The sequence below is a fragment of the Thunnus albacares genome, chromosome 7 (genome assembly GCF_914725855.1).
Source record: "Thunnus albacares chromosome 7, fThuAlb1.1, whole genome shotgun sequence".
In the NCBI taxonomy this organism is placed as follows: Eukaryota; Metazoa; Chordata; class Actinopteri; order Scombriformes; family Scombridae; genus Thunnus; species Thunnus albacares.
The window spans coordinates 20669390-20686807 of record NC_058112.1 but is presented as its reverse complement, the minus strand read 5'-3'; the positions used below and the strand labels follow the sequence as shown (position 1 = coordinate 20686807).

At 37.7% G+C, this 17418-nt stretch overlaps 1 protein-coding gene across 2 annotated transcripts; it reads left to right on the top strand.

Annotated features, from left to right (window-relative positions):
- The first annotated feature begins 1809 nt into the window (after nt 1-1809).
- On the top strand, nt 1810-17206 carry LOC122985901 (anoctamin-9). Of its 2 annotated transcripts, none has more exons than XM_044356910.1 (25): nt 1810-3985; nt 4171-4219; nt 4949-5023; nt 5134-5256; nt 5371-5507; nt 5793-5842; nt 5934-5992; nt 6862-6941; nt 7840-7974; nt 8059-8152; nt 8234-8294; nt 9462-9544; nt 9651-9755; nt 9921-10085; nt 10165-10201; nt 12036-12147; nt 12495-12552; nt 12682-12779; nt 12880-13076; nt 13161-13313; nt 13462-13609; nt 13700-13822; nt 14111-14204; nt 14502-14614; nt 16087-17206. In XM_044356910.1, the coding sequence occupies exons 2-25, from the start codon at nt 4199-4201 to the stop codon at nt 16100-16102; spliced, it is 2337 nt and encodes a 778-aa protein (XP_044212845.1). In that variant the 5' UTR covers nt 1810-3985; nt 4171-4198; the 3' UTR covers nt 16103-17206. The 2 variants fall into 2 exon arrangements, with proteins under 2 accessions (XP_044212845.1, XP_044212844.1); XM_044356909.1 differs by having other exon boundaries at nt 4096-4219.
- The last annotated feature ends 212 nt before the right edge of the window (nt 17207-17418 follow it).

The window sequence follows — 17418 nt, the reverse complement described above, 5'->3', positions numbered from 1 at the left end:
TGTGATCCCCTATCATAATATGTTCCCCTAGATCATTAATTTGCTTAGGTACCTATAAATTCAGTCTGTTTGGCAAAATGTCCAGAGTGACAGCTTCCAGAAAACTCCTTCACAACCAACCATTATCCTATTAACTCATGCCTTTCCAAAACTGTTTCAGATTATGGATCACAGGCATATGTGCACACCGTATATGCCTGTGAGCTCCATATTTTCAATTTCCCACCCTAGAGGATGATCAGAAAATTAAAGAAAAACAAATTAGTTCTCATTATGATTGGAGTGAGGCCAGTGGCTGAGGCCAATTAGGCCAGTGGCTCTCAAAGTGGTGTCCAGGGAATCCCAGGGGTCCTCGAGGGACTTCCAGGGGGTCCCCCTCACTATTATTTCACTGACTAGAAGTTAGTTCAATGAGAGAATGTATAAGAATGACTATTCAGTTCATAGGTTTCACACTCTTTTCACACTATTATCTGCCCACTAACAGTTTAGACCAGTGGTTCTCAAAGTGGGGTCCAGGGACACCCATGGGTCCTCGAGGGGATTCCAGAGGGTCCCCAGCAAAAAGGGGAATAATTTATTTTCACCATAATTCCATCCATAAGTAACACAATGACAGAATGTATGACTATCTTGGTCATGGTTTCATACACTATGTAATAAAAATCAAAGCAAAAATGTAATAAGATGTGGGACCCTGGGACAAAATCAAATGGCGGTCCGTGGTCTAATTGTGAAAATATAGCAAATAACATTTTCAATAAACATCAGGAACCATACTCTATTATTAATCCTTCAGCAGTCATTCAGATGTTTAGTTTCCGTGTTAAGTTTAGTATTGTTTTGTTTTCTTCATAGCAGCATGATTGATGATGAGCTTTTCCCGGCAAATCACACTTTGTTATGTCCTCTTCAAATTCAGGAAGGGATCTTATCTGCAGCTCACTCCTCCCTACTGCCTCTCTACTCTGTACTTCCACTCCAGTCAAATTTAGTAGCAGCGGCCCCCTCTGTCGCCTTTCAAGTGGTTTTACAGTCCTGTAGCTACTGGTGTAATTATGTTATCCTCCTGTGTTGGGTGTGGCTGCCTGTACAGAAATACAGCTGCTTATTTTCGCCACCACTTTTTCTTCAGCCTCCCATCGCCTGTCCTCCTTGACATGTGGGTCCTCCTGGGTGTGCACTGCTTACCAAGGTTTCCAAGACTAATCGTAAAAGTCATCACTAATAACAAGGCACGCAGGGCCACCCGTTTCACATGTTAGTTTTCTTTTCTTTCTTCTTTTTTTAGAGTCAACGAGAAAAGATGTACAGAAATACATTCACTGTACTGCGTAATGGGAACTTATAAGGTATTTAAGCTCACAAGTAGCTACACTATAAAGAATGTTGTCCAGTGCAGGTGCAATCTAAGTAGGTTAGATAATTTTTGAATCATATTTAGAAATATGGAAATATATAGCCATGTTTAAGTAGTAAACACAGTAAATGTCGGCACGTTACACTTAAACCCCCCAGTTGTCACTACCTTTTTACTCGTTGTCTTGTTTTCCTCCGCTGTACCTACATTTAAGAACATTTAAGTACAAGTAAGAACCGGTAAGTCTTTTATACGTACGGATTCTTAAGAGGAAGTTACACCGTAATTCCGGGAAATTATATGGTAAGTGACAGGAAGTTACCCCAGAAAAAGCGGACTGTAGTAAAACAACTCTTTAAGCACAATAGCCCCTTTCAGAGTGTAATAATAGTATTTGTATTATATTATAGGATTGCAACAGAATAGTAATATAACTGGTCGATTTGGAGCAAATTTTGATTGTTATACATACTTTTGGCATCACATATAATACATTTATTATATATTTGTATGGCATACCTTCATCAGAAAGGTAACGTTTTTGTCATCTAATGGAGAACAAGAACAATATTCTCCTAGCTAATATAGTTGGGTACACATATGAATAATATAAAAATACTAGTAAATACTAGAAATACTAGTAATACTAGTAAAGTGCAATTACATCAACACTTGAGCAAGTTCATCTCCAACCGTCCCAGCTGTAACTCTGTAAAACAACTTTTAAGATTAAGATTATAGTAGATTATTCCTGTGCTTTCTGTAAGGCTGGACTTGTTTTGTAGGTTATGAAAAGAGGGAAACTGGCAGATGAAGTAAAACTGCTGAGCCAGCAACATAGAAAGCCGCTGTAACACTGTTAACCTCATAACGGAATAACCATTTATATTTGTTGAATATATAATAAACTAAGACGCCTACATGCACTAACCATCTATAGCAGGTGAGTGTGTTTTGAACATGTACTTTTATTAATTTAGGGCAGTGGTTCTCAACCTTTTTGAGATGAGAGATGAGATGAGATGAACTTTAATATACCGAAGGGGGAAATTTGTCTTGTGCAAAAGTGTCAACCAGAGCTGCAGTAAAGCAATACATGACAATACAATAGAGGGAACAAAAACATATCTCATTGACGAGACAATGCAGTGGTGCACGAGTGCAAAAGAAAAAATTCTGCACACCACTGCAACCACATAATACACAACAAGACATATACAGCGTAACACAAAAAGACAATGCAGTAGTGCACAATGCAAAAAGAGTGCTGCAGCCAACGGCAATCACACAATGCATTAAAAAATCGCTAAATACTTGGTTCTCTAGACAATGATGTGGTTCATCAAAACCGACCAAACAATGCAGCAGTGCACTCAGACACCAAATAATTACATTCAGCTAGAAGAGATAAGATATTGCACAAGGTAACGTAAGTGAAACATAGAACACATTGTGAACAAATGCATAAAATCTTAACAATCATAAGACATACTACCTAGACTAAAAAATTACAGTGCCTCCTACTTCATAGAGCCTTCTTCACTGTGCTTGAGTCACTACTAAGGATAAGTTATTGCACCTAACCCACGATAAAGAAAAACATGTGAAACATAATTCAATAGATAAAATCTTAATTACAAAACACACTACCTGGCCTAAAAAAACAAAACAAAACAGTTCCTCCTTCCTTATGATACCGTCTACACTGTGCTTGAGGCACTACAATCGTGAGGGTTGAGATGGTTATTTATTAACTTGTGCAATAGAAGTTGGGACGTTTGTTTGGTGTCAAGGACTCCCAAATTGTCGCACATCAGGCCGTATCAGACCTGTATTTGATAAGATGTGGTCTCAGGGATCCCCATCTGATATTCCATAACTGTCTATACTATAGATTGGCAGATTAACAATGAATAGTGTGAAACCTATGAGTAGAATAGTCATTTTTATACATTCTTTCATTGGCCTAACTTCTAGACAATGAAATAATACTGAAATTAAAATATTCCCCATTTTTCTGGGGGTCCCTGGAATCCCCTCAAGGCCCCCTGGGGGTTCCCGAAACCCAGGTTGAGAACCTCTGATTTCGGGAATGGTCTTTTGGAGTTACAAGCCAAAACTAATATCGGTCATGTATGATAAGTTTCTATTGTTGAAAATTGGCATTTATTTCATGTTGGACACTCAAGTCTCAATATTAGACTGTGAATGTCAAAGAATCTGTGTAGCATATCAACAAGATACTTTAATTTCATGACAAGTGTAGAAGTGGAGATGATAAATGTCACAGTCAGTGCTGACTGACGTGTGTAGGATGACTCAATCAGAGCCAAGTCAGTGATGGTGATTACCAGTAGCAGGTGGTCAGAGTCACAGTGTTTGCTTCCATCTAGCGGTGATAGCGATAAATGGTATATTGCTCCAATCAGGAGGACGCAATGAAAATATGCAATGCCGTTGCACTTGCTGAGACATACCGAGATTATTAGCTCTTTTTATCTGCAGCCAGTGTAACATACAGCAGACCCTGTTTATTTGTGTGTTGTATTCACTCCCACTGTTGAATTTGAACTCGACTGAGAAAGGTGGAGGCTGTGCAGATAAATGCTGTGACACCAGCAACAGGTAGAGTCGCTTTTACATTCCTTAGCTTGTAAGACAACAACACGTTTGTTCCTAGTGGAAGTACGGAAGTTCCCTGCTGCCTGTTCAACAGCACTCATGTCGTTTTATAGTTGGGCATATCGATGAGCTGATTGAAAGGATTTTGGATCAGGCTTTTTTTTTTTCCTTTTTTTTAATCCGGGAAGTCGCATCTGCATTCAGCACCTACTCATCATGCCCGTCCACAGGAGACAGGTAGGTGATTTTATTCATACACATACACATTTATTCTAACACAGATATGTCGATACATAATGGAGCTTCTCTGAGACCAGCTCCTATTATAAAATCTGTTGCCACAGGCCTGCTGCCTTTATTCCTGCATTTATAGATACAACACAGGCTCATTGTAGTGCTTAACATGGCTCACCCTTATACAAATCATGAGTGGGCTACATATAAATCCATTTAAGTGTTGATTAGGATTGAATAGCATACAGTAGGAACCTCCTCTGGTGTCACAATGCTCAGATTGCATTTGTTGATCTGCCACACCTTGGCTTTTCTTGTACTGCATGTACCAGTGTGCAGACTATACTCTGTAAGTGAATAGCATTGACTGGCATGACAGGGTGAGAGTACGTCAACATGCCATGCGGTTCAATCAGGTTAACCCTCTCTAGTGACAGTCCTCCATGGTGAGTCAAGATCTCTACAGGCTTTTTTCAGCACAGTGGCATCCACTGACACACCCCCGCGTCATAGTTAGGTAGAAATCTTTTGTTCATGATGACCTTTCTGATTTTAACAAGCTTTATATTGAATATCAGCAGCATGACTAACACTAATTATCCTGCGAAACAACATTTCACTCATACTTTCTTCTATTGTTTTAAAAAAAAATTCATGATGTGCTATTTACCATTATTGTGTGGACGGTTTACAGTATCGTTGTATTATTTTTTTCATTATTATGTTGAATAGCCCAGTATTGAACTGCTGGAATTCATGGGAGTGGTGAGAGAGAACGGCAATGAACAGACATCCCTTCCTCCTGTGGTAAAAACATGTTAATCAGTCATGGCCTCATTAATACACACCACAAATAAAGGTTTACCTATATAATCCCCTAAAAAGACTGACTTTGGTGTATCATTTTTGACACACAGCTCACTCCACTATCATACGACTATGTCCTGGTTGCTAAAACAAGCGATAAGCAGGAGAGAGAAGCTTTCAAGAAGCAAACCGAATACATTGAAGAACTCAAAAAAAAGAACTTGAAAGTGACAGTAAGTGTTTAATAAAACAAACATTGTCTTTGTTTATTTTTTACAGCTTTGAACATTTGATGAAGATGATCACATGATACATTCATTCATCTTGTCTTAATGTATTCCTTTTAGAAAATTATAGATGACGATCTAGTCTTCTATGGGATTCAAGCGCCTAAAGAGATTTTCGAGAAGTACAGGTATCTACTCAAAGTGTCTGATGCCTGTAACTGGAGCTCGGATCAGAACATTGTGCCTCTCAGCACAAGGTAAAACACGTTGTCATAGCTCTCTGTTTCGTTTTAAACAATCACAGGTGCTTCATATAGCATCTGTGACTGTCTATTTACTCCATTTCATCATATCATTACAATTGTATTCTTACTTGTGCACATTATGGCTGCACATTTAAACAATACAATTTGTTTTCTAAATACATATGTGATATGGAAATGGAATCTTATTCTGCATTTTTATGAACTTTCTCTAAGACCTGCTGTTGTTTTTCATGGTTAAAAGGCGCCACAAACATGTGATACATGTCTTTGTTTCAGGATAAGGATTGTCCACTTCATCTTGAATCACACCCCTATCCGTACAGGAGGTGAGCAAGTCTTAAATACACTCCAGATCCTTCTCAGGTATCCAGACACCTGATCTTTCATGTTATTCCACTTACTGCTTAATCTTCCCAGAGGGTCTGCGGGATCTCATGAAGCTGAAGGTTTTTGAGGCAAGGTTCTGCTTGCATGAGGTAAAAATCCTAACATATATTATACATAATCTTTGTCCTTGTTCAGCATTTATGGATTATCACAAACTATTTTACAGGTTTCAATATTGTCACCATATCTGACCTGATAAGTGCTTAATTGCCAAGACTCGGACAGGAACTGCAGGTTTAAAAATTGATTGCTTTGCTTTTTGTCAAATTGAGATGATATTAATAGTGACTGATAACAGAAGACAAGTAAAAAGACACATTCCTTGTATGAGAACTGAATCAATCGTGAGTGATACTACATCTGCCATTGTTAGAACAGATAGTGACACTATTATCAGCTGGTACATCTCTGCTTCTCATGTGACCACTGAAGTGTTTTGTTTTTCTCAAGAGCGTCTTAAATTATGAAGTGAAACTTGGCAAGGGCCCTCCCAAATAATACATTGGTGCCAGAATAAGTATTTGTTCACAAAGACTTGCTGCGAGTCATAATAATGCCGTGAGTCATCCAGTGTTGGGAGTAAGTGGGGATGTGTATGTGAGCATACATTGCTACACCTCTGCATATGTGAGCGTGTACATGTGTGTTCCTCTGTTTTCTTTATACATCACAGTTATAAAAGACAACTGGAAGATGTGTCCACAAAATGAAATGAAAGAAATGAAAATTAAGATATAAATACATTTCTGAAGCGTATTCTAAATATGAGGCAGTATTGATTTTGGGTGGTTTTATTTGTATGTATCAACTAGTAAAATCTTTTAAAATTTGTAATATATTATATTTTTAGACTGTTAGTTTCTGTGTCCAGTATGACTGTATGCTGTGTTAACTGGTTTGTACAAAGCTCTTCTTCATATCGATGATTTCCTTTGATTTTTTGTGCTTCTGCTTTCAGAAAAAGAAACAGCGAGAGCTGAAGGAGAGCTGGGCTCGATGGACAGCCTGTCTCCAAGGGCAACCCATAAATGCTGTCAGGTTTGGATTGCAACACAACAACCTATTCATTACTTTCCTGCATTATTGTTTTCCATGTAATTCTACTGTGAACTGGGTTCAAGTATTAACGAGACAACAGTAAATATGTCATCCTTCACGCATGATGCAGGCATTGTTTGGACTAATTATTTAAAATTATGCTCTTAAGGCTGGTACAGATTAGAGCTGTTGCCTTTGTCCTTGGATTCACTTTTGTACAAACAGCAGAGCACAGTGTAAACGTGCGTCATGTCGACAACTGTTGCTGTTTACAATATCATATTTAACTTATAATTTACAATTGACATACGATAAACTACTACTAATTTTAAGTTTAACTGGATATGTGTAAGATTCATGTTAGTATGTTAGAGACAAAATCGTAAACTTATATTGTAGCTCTCACATTAGGCCAATCAGCGACTACAGTGACAAGATACACTCCACTCTAAGTTTTATTATAAATACCAGAAGGACAGAACAAACCCATACCTGTATAAAAACTGTACAATTTACAAATATTTTATATAAACATAAAATATTTGAATGTTTTTTTATATACAGATATTATACATTATGCTTTCACTGTATAATTTAGCCAAATCGGTGTTGGTGTAGCACCACATACTGTACCTAACCTGCCATATATAGCATGACCTATATGTCCAGGAATGGATTAAATTATCATAAATTAAGCATATGCTGTAAGAATTATGTATAGAATATGTACAAAATGGGACGTAAACATTATATGTTCGTATACAATGTTTACAAATTGTGCTTACATTGTAAATTTTACATTAAATCAAATTTTACAGAGGTAATGAAGTGCATATCACTTCCTCTGAGTTGCATCTTTTCTCTGTCGTGTATGTGTGTGTTTGTGTATGTGTGTCAGGAACTACTTTGGGGAGAAGGTGGCCTTGTACTACCTGTGGCTGGGCTGGTACACGTTTCTGCTCATCCCACCTGCTCTCATTGGGGTCATTGTCTTCCTTTATGGCCTTGCTTTCTTCAACAGCTCACCACTCATGTAAGTGTTTTCACAACTTTGCAGTCGTTGTGTCATAACATGAATTATTATGTTGTAATAATTAAAGTGCTCATTGTGTTGTAGAAAGGAGGTTTGTGAGGCGAACACAGTCATGTGTCCACTCTGTGACAAGAGATGCAAAGTGTGGCAGCTCTCCGACACCTGCACATATGCGAAGGTACATCAGTGCATTTATCAGTAAAGATCTGAATGGCATACATACCTGTTGATGCTCACTGCTGGTCTTATCTGTCCACAGGTGAGCCTGCTGTTCGACAATAATGGCACAGTGCTCTTTGCGATGTTCATGGCAGTGTGGGGTGAGTTCTGTGTGTCTATATAACACTGTATATTTATGCATTTTTCTGCATGTATTTTCTATATACAGATTCCTGTTTAGGAATTGTGATTTATCACAGTCATAATTCATGCAAATACAATTTTGTTTCAAACACCATGAAAACCCATGAAATTGACACATTTTATACAATTAATAGACAATCAGTGTACAACATGTACAACCAAGTATCCTATGTGCCTCAAATTTATTTTATCTAACTGCCTGGGTGTTTTTTTATGATCACTGAGACATGCATTGCCAAGGAGATGCCACATCACTGTGAGAACCTTCTCCTCTTGGCTACTCACACCTTAATCAGTCCAGGCCATCTGGCTGTGGGGGTGGTCGAGCAGTCATCCATAAGAACGCATACAGTATAAATGTTTTCACACTCTTATTCAGCTTTTTTGTCTTTTGAGTACTTCTATGTTTTGTGGATTTTCAACTGTTTACAGTCTGTTTTCAAACCTATTCTCATATCAAATACAACCTGTAGAAAATATGGATTCAAGTTTATTAGCACAGCTGTGTGAAGAGTACAATAAACTAGAACAATCATTGCAGTCTTCAAAGAAAAAAGTGATTGCATGACTTTCTTTATCTCATCCCTCCCATACACACCTTCTCTCATAAAAAGAAAGAATGCACCGAGGTCAGAAAAGTGGATATTGCTGGACAGAATTTGAATGGAAAGTTCTTGCGATACCTGTTAAAAAACAAAAAGAAAAACAACATAAGTTTGTATTTAAGGCCTAAAAAAATTAACAACAGCTGGAACTTATATGACAAATCATATGATTTACCAGCATTTACCAAGTAGCAGTTCACAGTAAAACCACAGAAGTAGGCATCAGTTCCTGAATTTCTGCTGCCAGGCAAATTTCACAAACATTTTTATTACTAAACTTTCCTCGAAATTTAACCAAAGTTGTCTTACTTCCCAAAACTTAACCATAACCCTAACCCCTTGTGTATTCATATATTCAGTGAAAGATAAATGTAAAACTGCTACCTAATAACCCAAAAGTGGCAAAAGTTCACAGTTATCACAGTGGATCTGTGTATCAAAAACCTGTAACTCTGATTCAGTATATATAATATTCCACTGAGGCTTTATCAGCTAATTTAAATCCATGTTTCTTTACAGCAACGCTGTTTTTGGAATTCTGGAAGAGACATCGAGCTTCTTATGTGTGTGAATGGAAAGTGTCTGATTGGTGTGAGGAGGAGGTACGATCGCTTTTATATTCACATTGATTTACATCCCATTTCTTTAATTTCAGGTCAGTGCTTTTTGGAGGGGGGATTCATGACTGTATTTTTATATCATTTTTAGGAGGAACTGATCCTGGAAATTGTGAACAATGCCAACTGTGAACCCAAAAAATATAAACACTCCTATCTGCGCAGCACTTTGGTTTTGATCTGCGTTACAGTTATGGTGGGTGACTTGTGATTTTGTTGCTCTTCACATATAGTATTATAAGGATATAGTATATATATGTATATAGTTGGAGTTTAGGTTAAAATAAAAAGTTAGAAGGATGTAGTTAGGAGTTAATCCTTACAAACAGTAATGCAAATGAGTGTTTTTATGTCACCACAGATACTGGTGATCATTGGCCTGACACATGCGTTGGTGGTGTTCAGGGTGATCGCAGCAGTGCTCCTGACTGAAGGATCATGGGAGTTCCTCCGCAACCACTCCAACAGCGGAGCAATGATGCTGGGGGCCGTCTTCCATTACTTAATCATCACTGTCATGACGCGGGTACACAAGTCTCTAAACACGTCTCTGTTTCCTTGTACTTATAGTCTTCAAGAGTGTGACCATGTCTTTGTCTTTGCAGGTCAACAGGATCGTAGCCATGAAGCTCTGTGAAATAGGTATGTTTGCTCATTGTATTTTCTATTATTTTCTATATTTTCTATTATATTGGTACCAAATTTCAAGTTTATGCTGTTACACTTACGTTTCCAGGCAGATTTAAACATCTTTTATGTACAGTTTATGTTTTTGTTTCAGAATTTAATCTGTTTCAGGATTAGATGAGCATTTATTTGAAACAGTTTTGAAGTTGTCAACAGGTGGGCAGTGAAAACAGGCAAACAAATCCAGGAGGGCTAAAGTAGGAAGGCGGGTAATCAAACAGGAAGCAGGTCAGACATAGATAACTGGCAGCAGGTTCAGGTAGGCGAGTGCTGTCTGGAACAGTACAGCAGCCTGGCAACACAGACGATATGGCCTCAAAAGAGTCAGGAAGCTGTCCTCTATACAGTGGCCCAGATCCAATGTTTCAGACTCAGACTTTGACACACATTTTTATGTCTTCGTGTGAAATTGGCAAGTGCTCCATGACTCTAGTGGATGTTTTGAGCCCTTTCTTCACACTTTCTGTAAGCTTCCAATTTATGCAGACTTTCTTGGGAGAATTACCTGCAGGTTTCTACTGTTAAAAAACGATGACAGGGGAAATAATAAATCATAAAACCCCACACACACACACACACACACACACACACACACACACACACACAAGAGCTAAGAACACAACAGCAAGCACAGTGTCTTTATTAAATGAAGGCACGACCATGTTCATGAACGAACAACAGGCTTTAGGGCTTATGGTGGACACTGGAACTGGGCCCCTTTGTTTATTCACTGGATGTGTGGTAGGTCAGGTGATCTCCAGAGGGAAACTAGAGGGAAGGCGAGGCATGACAGGAGGAAGCCTGCAGGCATTACTGTCACAGTATGGGCTGTATGAGGGGCCCTGCATTATGACTCAGTCTTGTGGCCTTGTCATGAAAAGCATTGTACAGCTGAAACTAACAATTATTTTCATCATTGATTAATCTGCCGATTATTTTCTGCCGATTAATTGTTTAGCCTAATGTTAAGAAATAGTGAAAAATTGCATTCATAATTTCTCAGAGGCAATGGTGATGTCTTCGGTTTGCTTTTATTGTCTGACGAACAGTCCAAAACTTTAAGATATTCAATTCACTGTCATGATTATGACAAAGAAAGACAGCAAATTGTCACAGAAAATGTTATGCATTTTTGCTTGAAAAATGACTGAAACAATTATTTGATTATCAAAATAGTTTCAGATTAATTTAGTCGATGGACTGATCAACCTCCACCCTGGGATTCAGGATCCCCCAAAGGGTCACGTGATAAATCTAAGAGGTCAGAAGATTAATAACAAGATGATAACAAGATGCTCTAAATGAAACCATCTGAAAGGGGAACATCATTTGCTGCTTGCAACACTGCAACATGTGACAAGAGGTCACGACCAGACATGTCCTCACTTTAAAAGGTCACATGCCATAAAGGATAGCACTCGGTGATGCAGAGTATATATCTGAGCCCCTCTTCATTCAGCTGGTTGAATTGCATGGTATATTTTTGCTTTGGACCCATTAGTGAAGTAATAGACCTTTTTCACAGCATTTCACATTTTGATTTGTGTTTGCATGAACAGCATGTGTAATTAATAACATTAATGATTGTTCCAATGTGTCCCAGTCCCCAGTATATATAATATACTAAGTATAATTTAGATCATTAAGGTGTTAACACAGGTAATAATATAAAGGATGTAAACTTGAAATTCTACTGTATAAACTGGCTTCTCTCAAATGTGAAAGATTGTGCCATCCATTGGCCAAATAGTGAAATGCATGACACTGACATGATGTTTTTCTTTACCAGAGAAAACAAGATCATTTGCTGCCACAGAGAAGAGTTTCACTGTCAAGATGTTCACCTTTCAATTCTTCACCTACTTCTCCTCGCTCTTCTATGTAGCCTTTTTCCTTGGCAGGTAAGAACTTGTGGACTCTGTTAGGCTGTGTAGCAGATCAACAATATAAATGTTTATTGACTGAAGATTTTGCTGTACACATTTAAAATGTTTGTCTGATGTCAAGCATAACAGTGGAGCACAGTCTGTTACATCCAATCAATACAATAAATTAGATTTTCTATGTGTGATTCTGCATATTAATGTGGGGAAAAATATTTATGTTAAAATTGTGAAATTGATTTCAACCATATCACCCAGCTCAGTGTCAAAACCCACACAGACAAGTAACTTAAATTAATGTTCTAACCTGATGGATTTAGTTTTTTAAGACTAATAATGGCTTGTTTTTGTAACACACCTGACAGGATAAATGGCCATCCTGGTGGTTATGTGCGAATTGCAGGGAAATGGAGGTTAGAAGAAGTGAGTGAACATAGATATGTATACCAGTTACTAAATGTACATTATTTAAAGTAAATGTTGGATGAATTTTTTGTACATTAAAATATTATTACTGATTTCACTCCAAACCTTTCACCCTCCTGTGTGCAGTGTCACCCTAGTGGGTGTCTCACAGACCTGTTTATCCAAATGGCGATTATAATGGTTCTCAAGCAAACCATCAGCAATGTATTTGAGTTCACTGGCCCGTAAGTATAAATCAGTTTTGTGTTAGTACATGCCCACTGTTTAATACACTTTCCAAACATGGGGTCCGAGATTGTCAAAGCTTTCTCTTCGTTGCATCAGCTGGCTCTGCAGGTGGTTGAAGAGGAGAAGAACCCAGAAGCTACAGAGGAAATGTGCCCACTGCTACCTGAAAGATGAATTAGAGACCAAACATGGAGCTGAACTGTGTGACAACTGCAAGCTTCGAGACTGGGTCAGCAACTACCGCCTCAATGACGTGGACTCCTTCAGCCTATTCAATGAGTTTCTGGAAATGGGTATGTGCTCTACAGAATGCTTTATCAGGAAAAAAACACTCAACTAATAATGTAAATAATGTTCTTTGTTCTTTATTTGTTTAGTGATCCAGTTCAGCTTTACCACCATATTTGTGGCAGCATTTCCTCTTGCTCCTTTACTGGCCCTCATTAACAATATCATTGAGATACGCTTGGATGCAATTAAGATGGTCACTCTGGAGCGCAGAATGGTTCCCAAGAAAACCAACGACATTGGTGAGGATCACTGATGATCTAAGAATAGATTTTTTTTACCTCTTAATTGACATTATGGAAGTAAAATAACCTGCATGTGTCATTAACATGTCAATACTGTGCATGCTGTAAATTACTCCTGACATCAATCAATGTTGCTTTCCCTCAGGTGTGTGGATAGACGTGTTGGAGGCTATTGGTGTCTTAGCCGTCATTGCAAACGGGCTGGTTATTGGTGTATCTTCGGACTTCATCCCTCGGCTGGTGTACCGTTACTACTATGGCCCATGTAGTAATGGCACAGTAACAGATATTGAGTGAGATCTCTGTCAGTCTTAATAAGAAAACGTTTATGTTCTGCCATATTGTTGTGTAACACACGCTACTATTGTTGTTTTTCTGTCAAGCTGCATGGTTGGTTACATCAATAACACCCTATCCATTGCCCGATTGGATGACCAGAACATAGACAACGAGTTTGCAGCTGATCAGATGATGACTGCTAGTGGCTTGAATGTCTCTTACTGCAGGTTTGTTCTCTTTGAATCATATTTGTCTTCTACAGATGAAGAGACATTTCTCTGACATGATTCTGACATTTATGTTATGCTTCCTAATAGTTAAGAGTCAAACGTACTGATACTGCTCACAGCCGGTGTTAACTACTGCTGAGTATTCCTGCTTTTATTTTCCTGGACTGTGTAGTCTGTGGATATAATAGAAGTCCTATGTGAATAAAGTTTGCATTTCCTCTCAAAAATAAAAAAACAACTGATAAAGGAGATAACATCAACGTACTGGTCTGTTCCTCTTCACAGCTATAAAGACTACAGGAGCAATGAGGACTACAGTCTTACCCCACAGTTCTGGCTAATTTTAGCTGTGCGCTTTGCATTTGTCATCCTGTTTGAGGTAAGTTTTAATGTTTAACATAACCAAACAAGTGACCACTCACCACTATTTCTTACAATACATTTATTTCTTTGAGCAATTTTTTATAGCACCCAACCAAACCCCAAAACCCCACAATGTTCTCCCTGCTCACCGCTTGTCTATTTTGAAACTCAACACATCACAGTTGAGTTTCAAAGGATCAACGGTGAGCTGAGCTGTGAGAAAAATTAGGGAAGGTTATTTTTAATGAAACTATATTTTCGCAGGTAGAAGAAGAGATTACATTCCTAACACTGTCCTTCTCTCTACTTGCAGCACGTTGTCGTCATATGCAAGTTCATTGCAGCCTGGTTTGTTCCGAGCGCTCCCATGCAGGTCAAGAATGACAGACTCTTTGATAAACTCAACAGACTAAAAGAGGAGCTCAGGTGAATCTCAAATAGTATGTGGTCGGACTGGCACGGTAGCTGGTCGCCAGAAGAAGTAAAAGTGAAAACTTTTCTGCAGTAACAGAAGATAACATGACATAACATGTGCCTCTTGCAATATTGTTGAAATATTGTAAAATATAAACATAAGTGACAACAGTGGTTCCCAAAGTTTTTCCATCATGCCCCAAACTACAGATTCACTGATCCAATATGCTGGATCAGTATGAACCCAGATACTGACCATATTAGGTGGATCAAGTATCAGTTATCACTGTTCCACATTAAAAACGGTGTCTTTCTCAATGTCATTGTAAACATTCAATGTCTCTGCTGCTGTTTACTCTCATTCAGTCACAGCAATCTAGTTTTTAGTGCCACAACAATCTCTGGACTCATGTTACCTTACATAAAAAAATATCCCATTGAATTCAGTACAGTAAGGTATGCATATTTTATATTTGAGAAAAAGAGAGCGCTGGTATTAGATCTGTACTCATGTTGGCAGATAACCTCAACTGAGGTGTCAAAAACTGCAATGGGAGAAGTTGTATTGGTGTATCTCTAACCTGAACATGAACTGCATGTTTCTTCTCACACTTTTCTTATTTGTTTGTGTTTTGCAAATGAAAAATGCAAATGAAACCCTCCCCATACTGAGTTTTTACACAGAAAATACACACAACTCTCCTTCCAAACTGACAGTGAACTCGAGTACAAGATATATTTTGGATTTGGCTGACGTGTTTACTTGATGAGAATCACCAGTTAAAATAAGTATCTTTGGTTTCACCAGAATTGGTATCATTGTCAATACAGGATAATAATGAGGACAAGTGACAGGGACACCACATCAACAAACAACATAATTTAAAATACAGAAATACAATAGAAAATTGTTAAAATACAGAAATACTTGTGTACTATACTATAGCTGGCAAGGAATCGTATTCACAACAGATATTTTAACATGATTCCACAGGTGGAACTAATAACATTAATAATGATTCTGTTGTAGCAATTATTTCAGTGTAATGCAGCAATTAATTATGTTATTAGACACACATGTGTTTGACAAGTGTAAATGTGCTGCGATAACGGCCGTGTACATGGGCGCCCCGGGGTCTGGGAACCACTGCATTAATATATTTGATCATTTTCATCATGACCTCCTTATTTTTTCCCACCGTAGCTTGTAGTAGTAGGATGTTAGAGTTATATTTCATGATAGATATACACAATACAGCCAGCGAGACTTGTTGACTTTTTAAAAATCAAATATTCCACTTAAGTATAATGGTGCTTTAAATTTAAACTTTTAATTGAAGCAACCTAAATAATGATCCAATACAAATGATGGCAGAGTTTGTAACAAAATGCAACATTTTGTATGTTTTTAAGATGTGCTTTGCAGTGTTGTGAATTTCCTCGACATAGATGCTGCAACTAAGCAATCTTTTTATTTCATACAGGTCATTTGAAGCATGACAGCGTTCAAACACGTTAATGGAGCAACATTTTCCCTGAGAAGGAACATGAACCCAGTGATGCCTTGTGCATTAAAGTGTCCAGACTGACAGTGTTGAGTGAGCTTCAAAGCCATCAATTATCACTCTGAAGAGTTCAGATAAAGGGCTCTCACTCTCTTTTATTGTTTGAAGTCAGATGTTAAGTGCTGGCCAGCTGGATTCTCATATGGACGTTGAAGACAGACTTCTTTTCTTGGAGTGTACAGTAACTGATTTTACTGACCATGTCTGTCATGAGATTATTCTTATTCCTATATTATTTTAAGATTGCACTCAATATTTGTGACTTGTATGTGTGTTTTTATTGAAGGCCTTGAGATAATTTATACTGCTACTGCACATACAACACTGATTGTGTATTACTGTACGATGTTGCCTTATATCGTAAAAAGCGCTGTGATGATTGTCATTGTTGCAGGCAGACTCTTGACGGTGTCTTTTGTAAATCAGACACAAGAATGTTTTGCATTATAACATTTTATATTATTGAATAAATGAGGAAAGTGATGTCCTCTTGAAATGTCTTTTAAATTTAAGTTTGTCCATTAAAAAGAAGTGTTTAGAAGATAATTAAGAAATATTAAAACATTTTGTAGTACAGATTTATGAGTAAAAACATTTTGTGCTAGTGTATTATGCCTTTTTGCCTCAATAACAGCCACAGTTATTTGAGTGTTGTCTTCAGAGCCGCAGGTAGGCTACTATTGAGGACACCAAGGTCATCTCCTAAGTATTGTTTTGTGGAATTTGGGGGTTTAATAAATTTACATTCTGTAATTACACAAAAACACACACTGTGTCTTTTCAAGGCTGATTTTTGTATTAGACTTAATCCTGTATATTTGTAAGCACAAAATATTAAAATGTCTCTGCCAGAAATGTATGTATTCATTGCAGTTTGGAAAAGGTTTTGACACAGTTTGACCAACATATAGGTAGATACAGTTTACAGAAAATATAGTTGAACAAGTAGGCTACCACTCTTTGAGAGGGCAGCCTTTATGGAGGGTTTATAAATTGTAACTAATGGCTTTTACTAATGGTTAATAAAAAGTTCAATTTTGTTCTGATTAATGATTGCGAACTGATTTAAAAGACCTAATACTAACCATTGACAAAGCCATTATTTGCAACTTATAAAACTTTTAGAAAGTGTGCCTTAGTGGAGTGGTACTGTTGAACTTTGTATTTAAAAATTAACACACACGTTGCACTGAAAGAATTTGGACTTCTGACCTCAGTATTTATAATATCCTGGTTGTCTAAATAAACTGT

Bases quoted from the DNA above. Each gene is read 5' to 3' on its own strand.
- LOC122985901 (XM_044356910.1), top strand. From the start codon at position 4,199: ATGCCCGTCCACAGGAGACAG. The intron at 5,508-5,792 runs GTAAAACACGTT...TCTTTGTTTCAG, and splicing joins ATTGTGCCTCTCAGCACAAG to GATAAGGATTGTCCACTTCA. The intron at 14,205-14,501 runs GTAAGTTTTAAT...CTCTACTTGCAG, and splicing joins CATTTGTCATCCTGTTTGAG to CACGTTGTCGTCATATGCAA.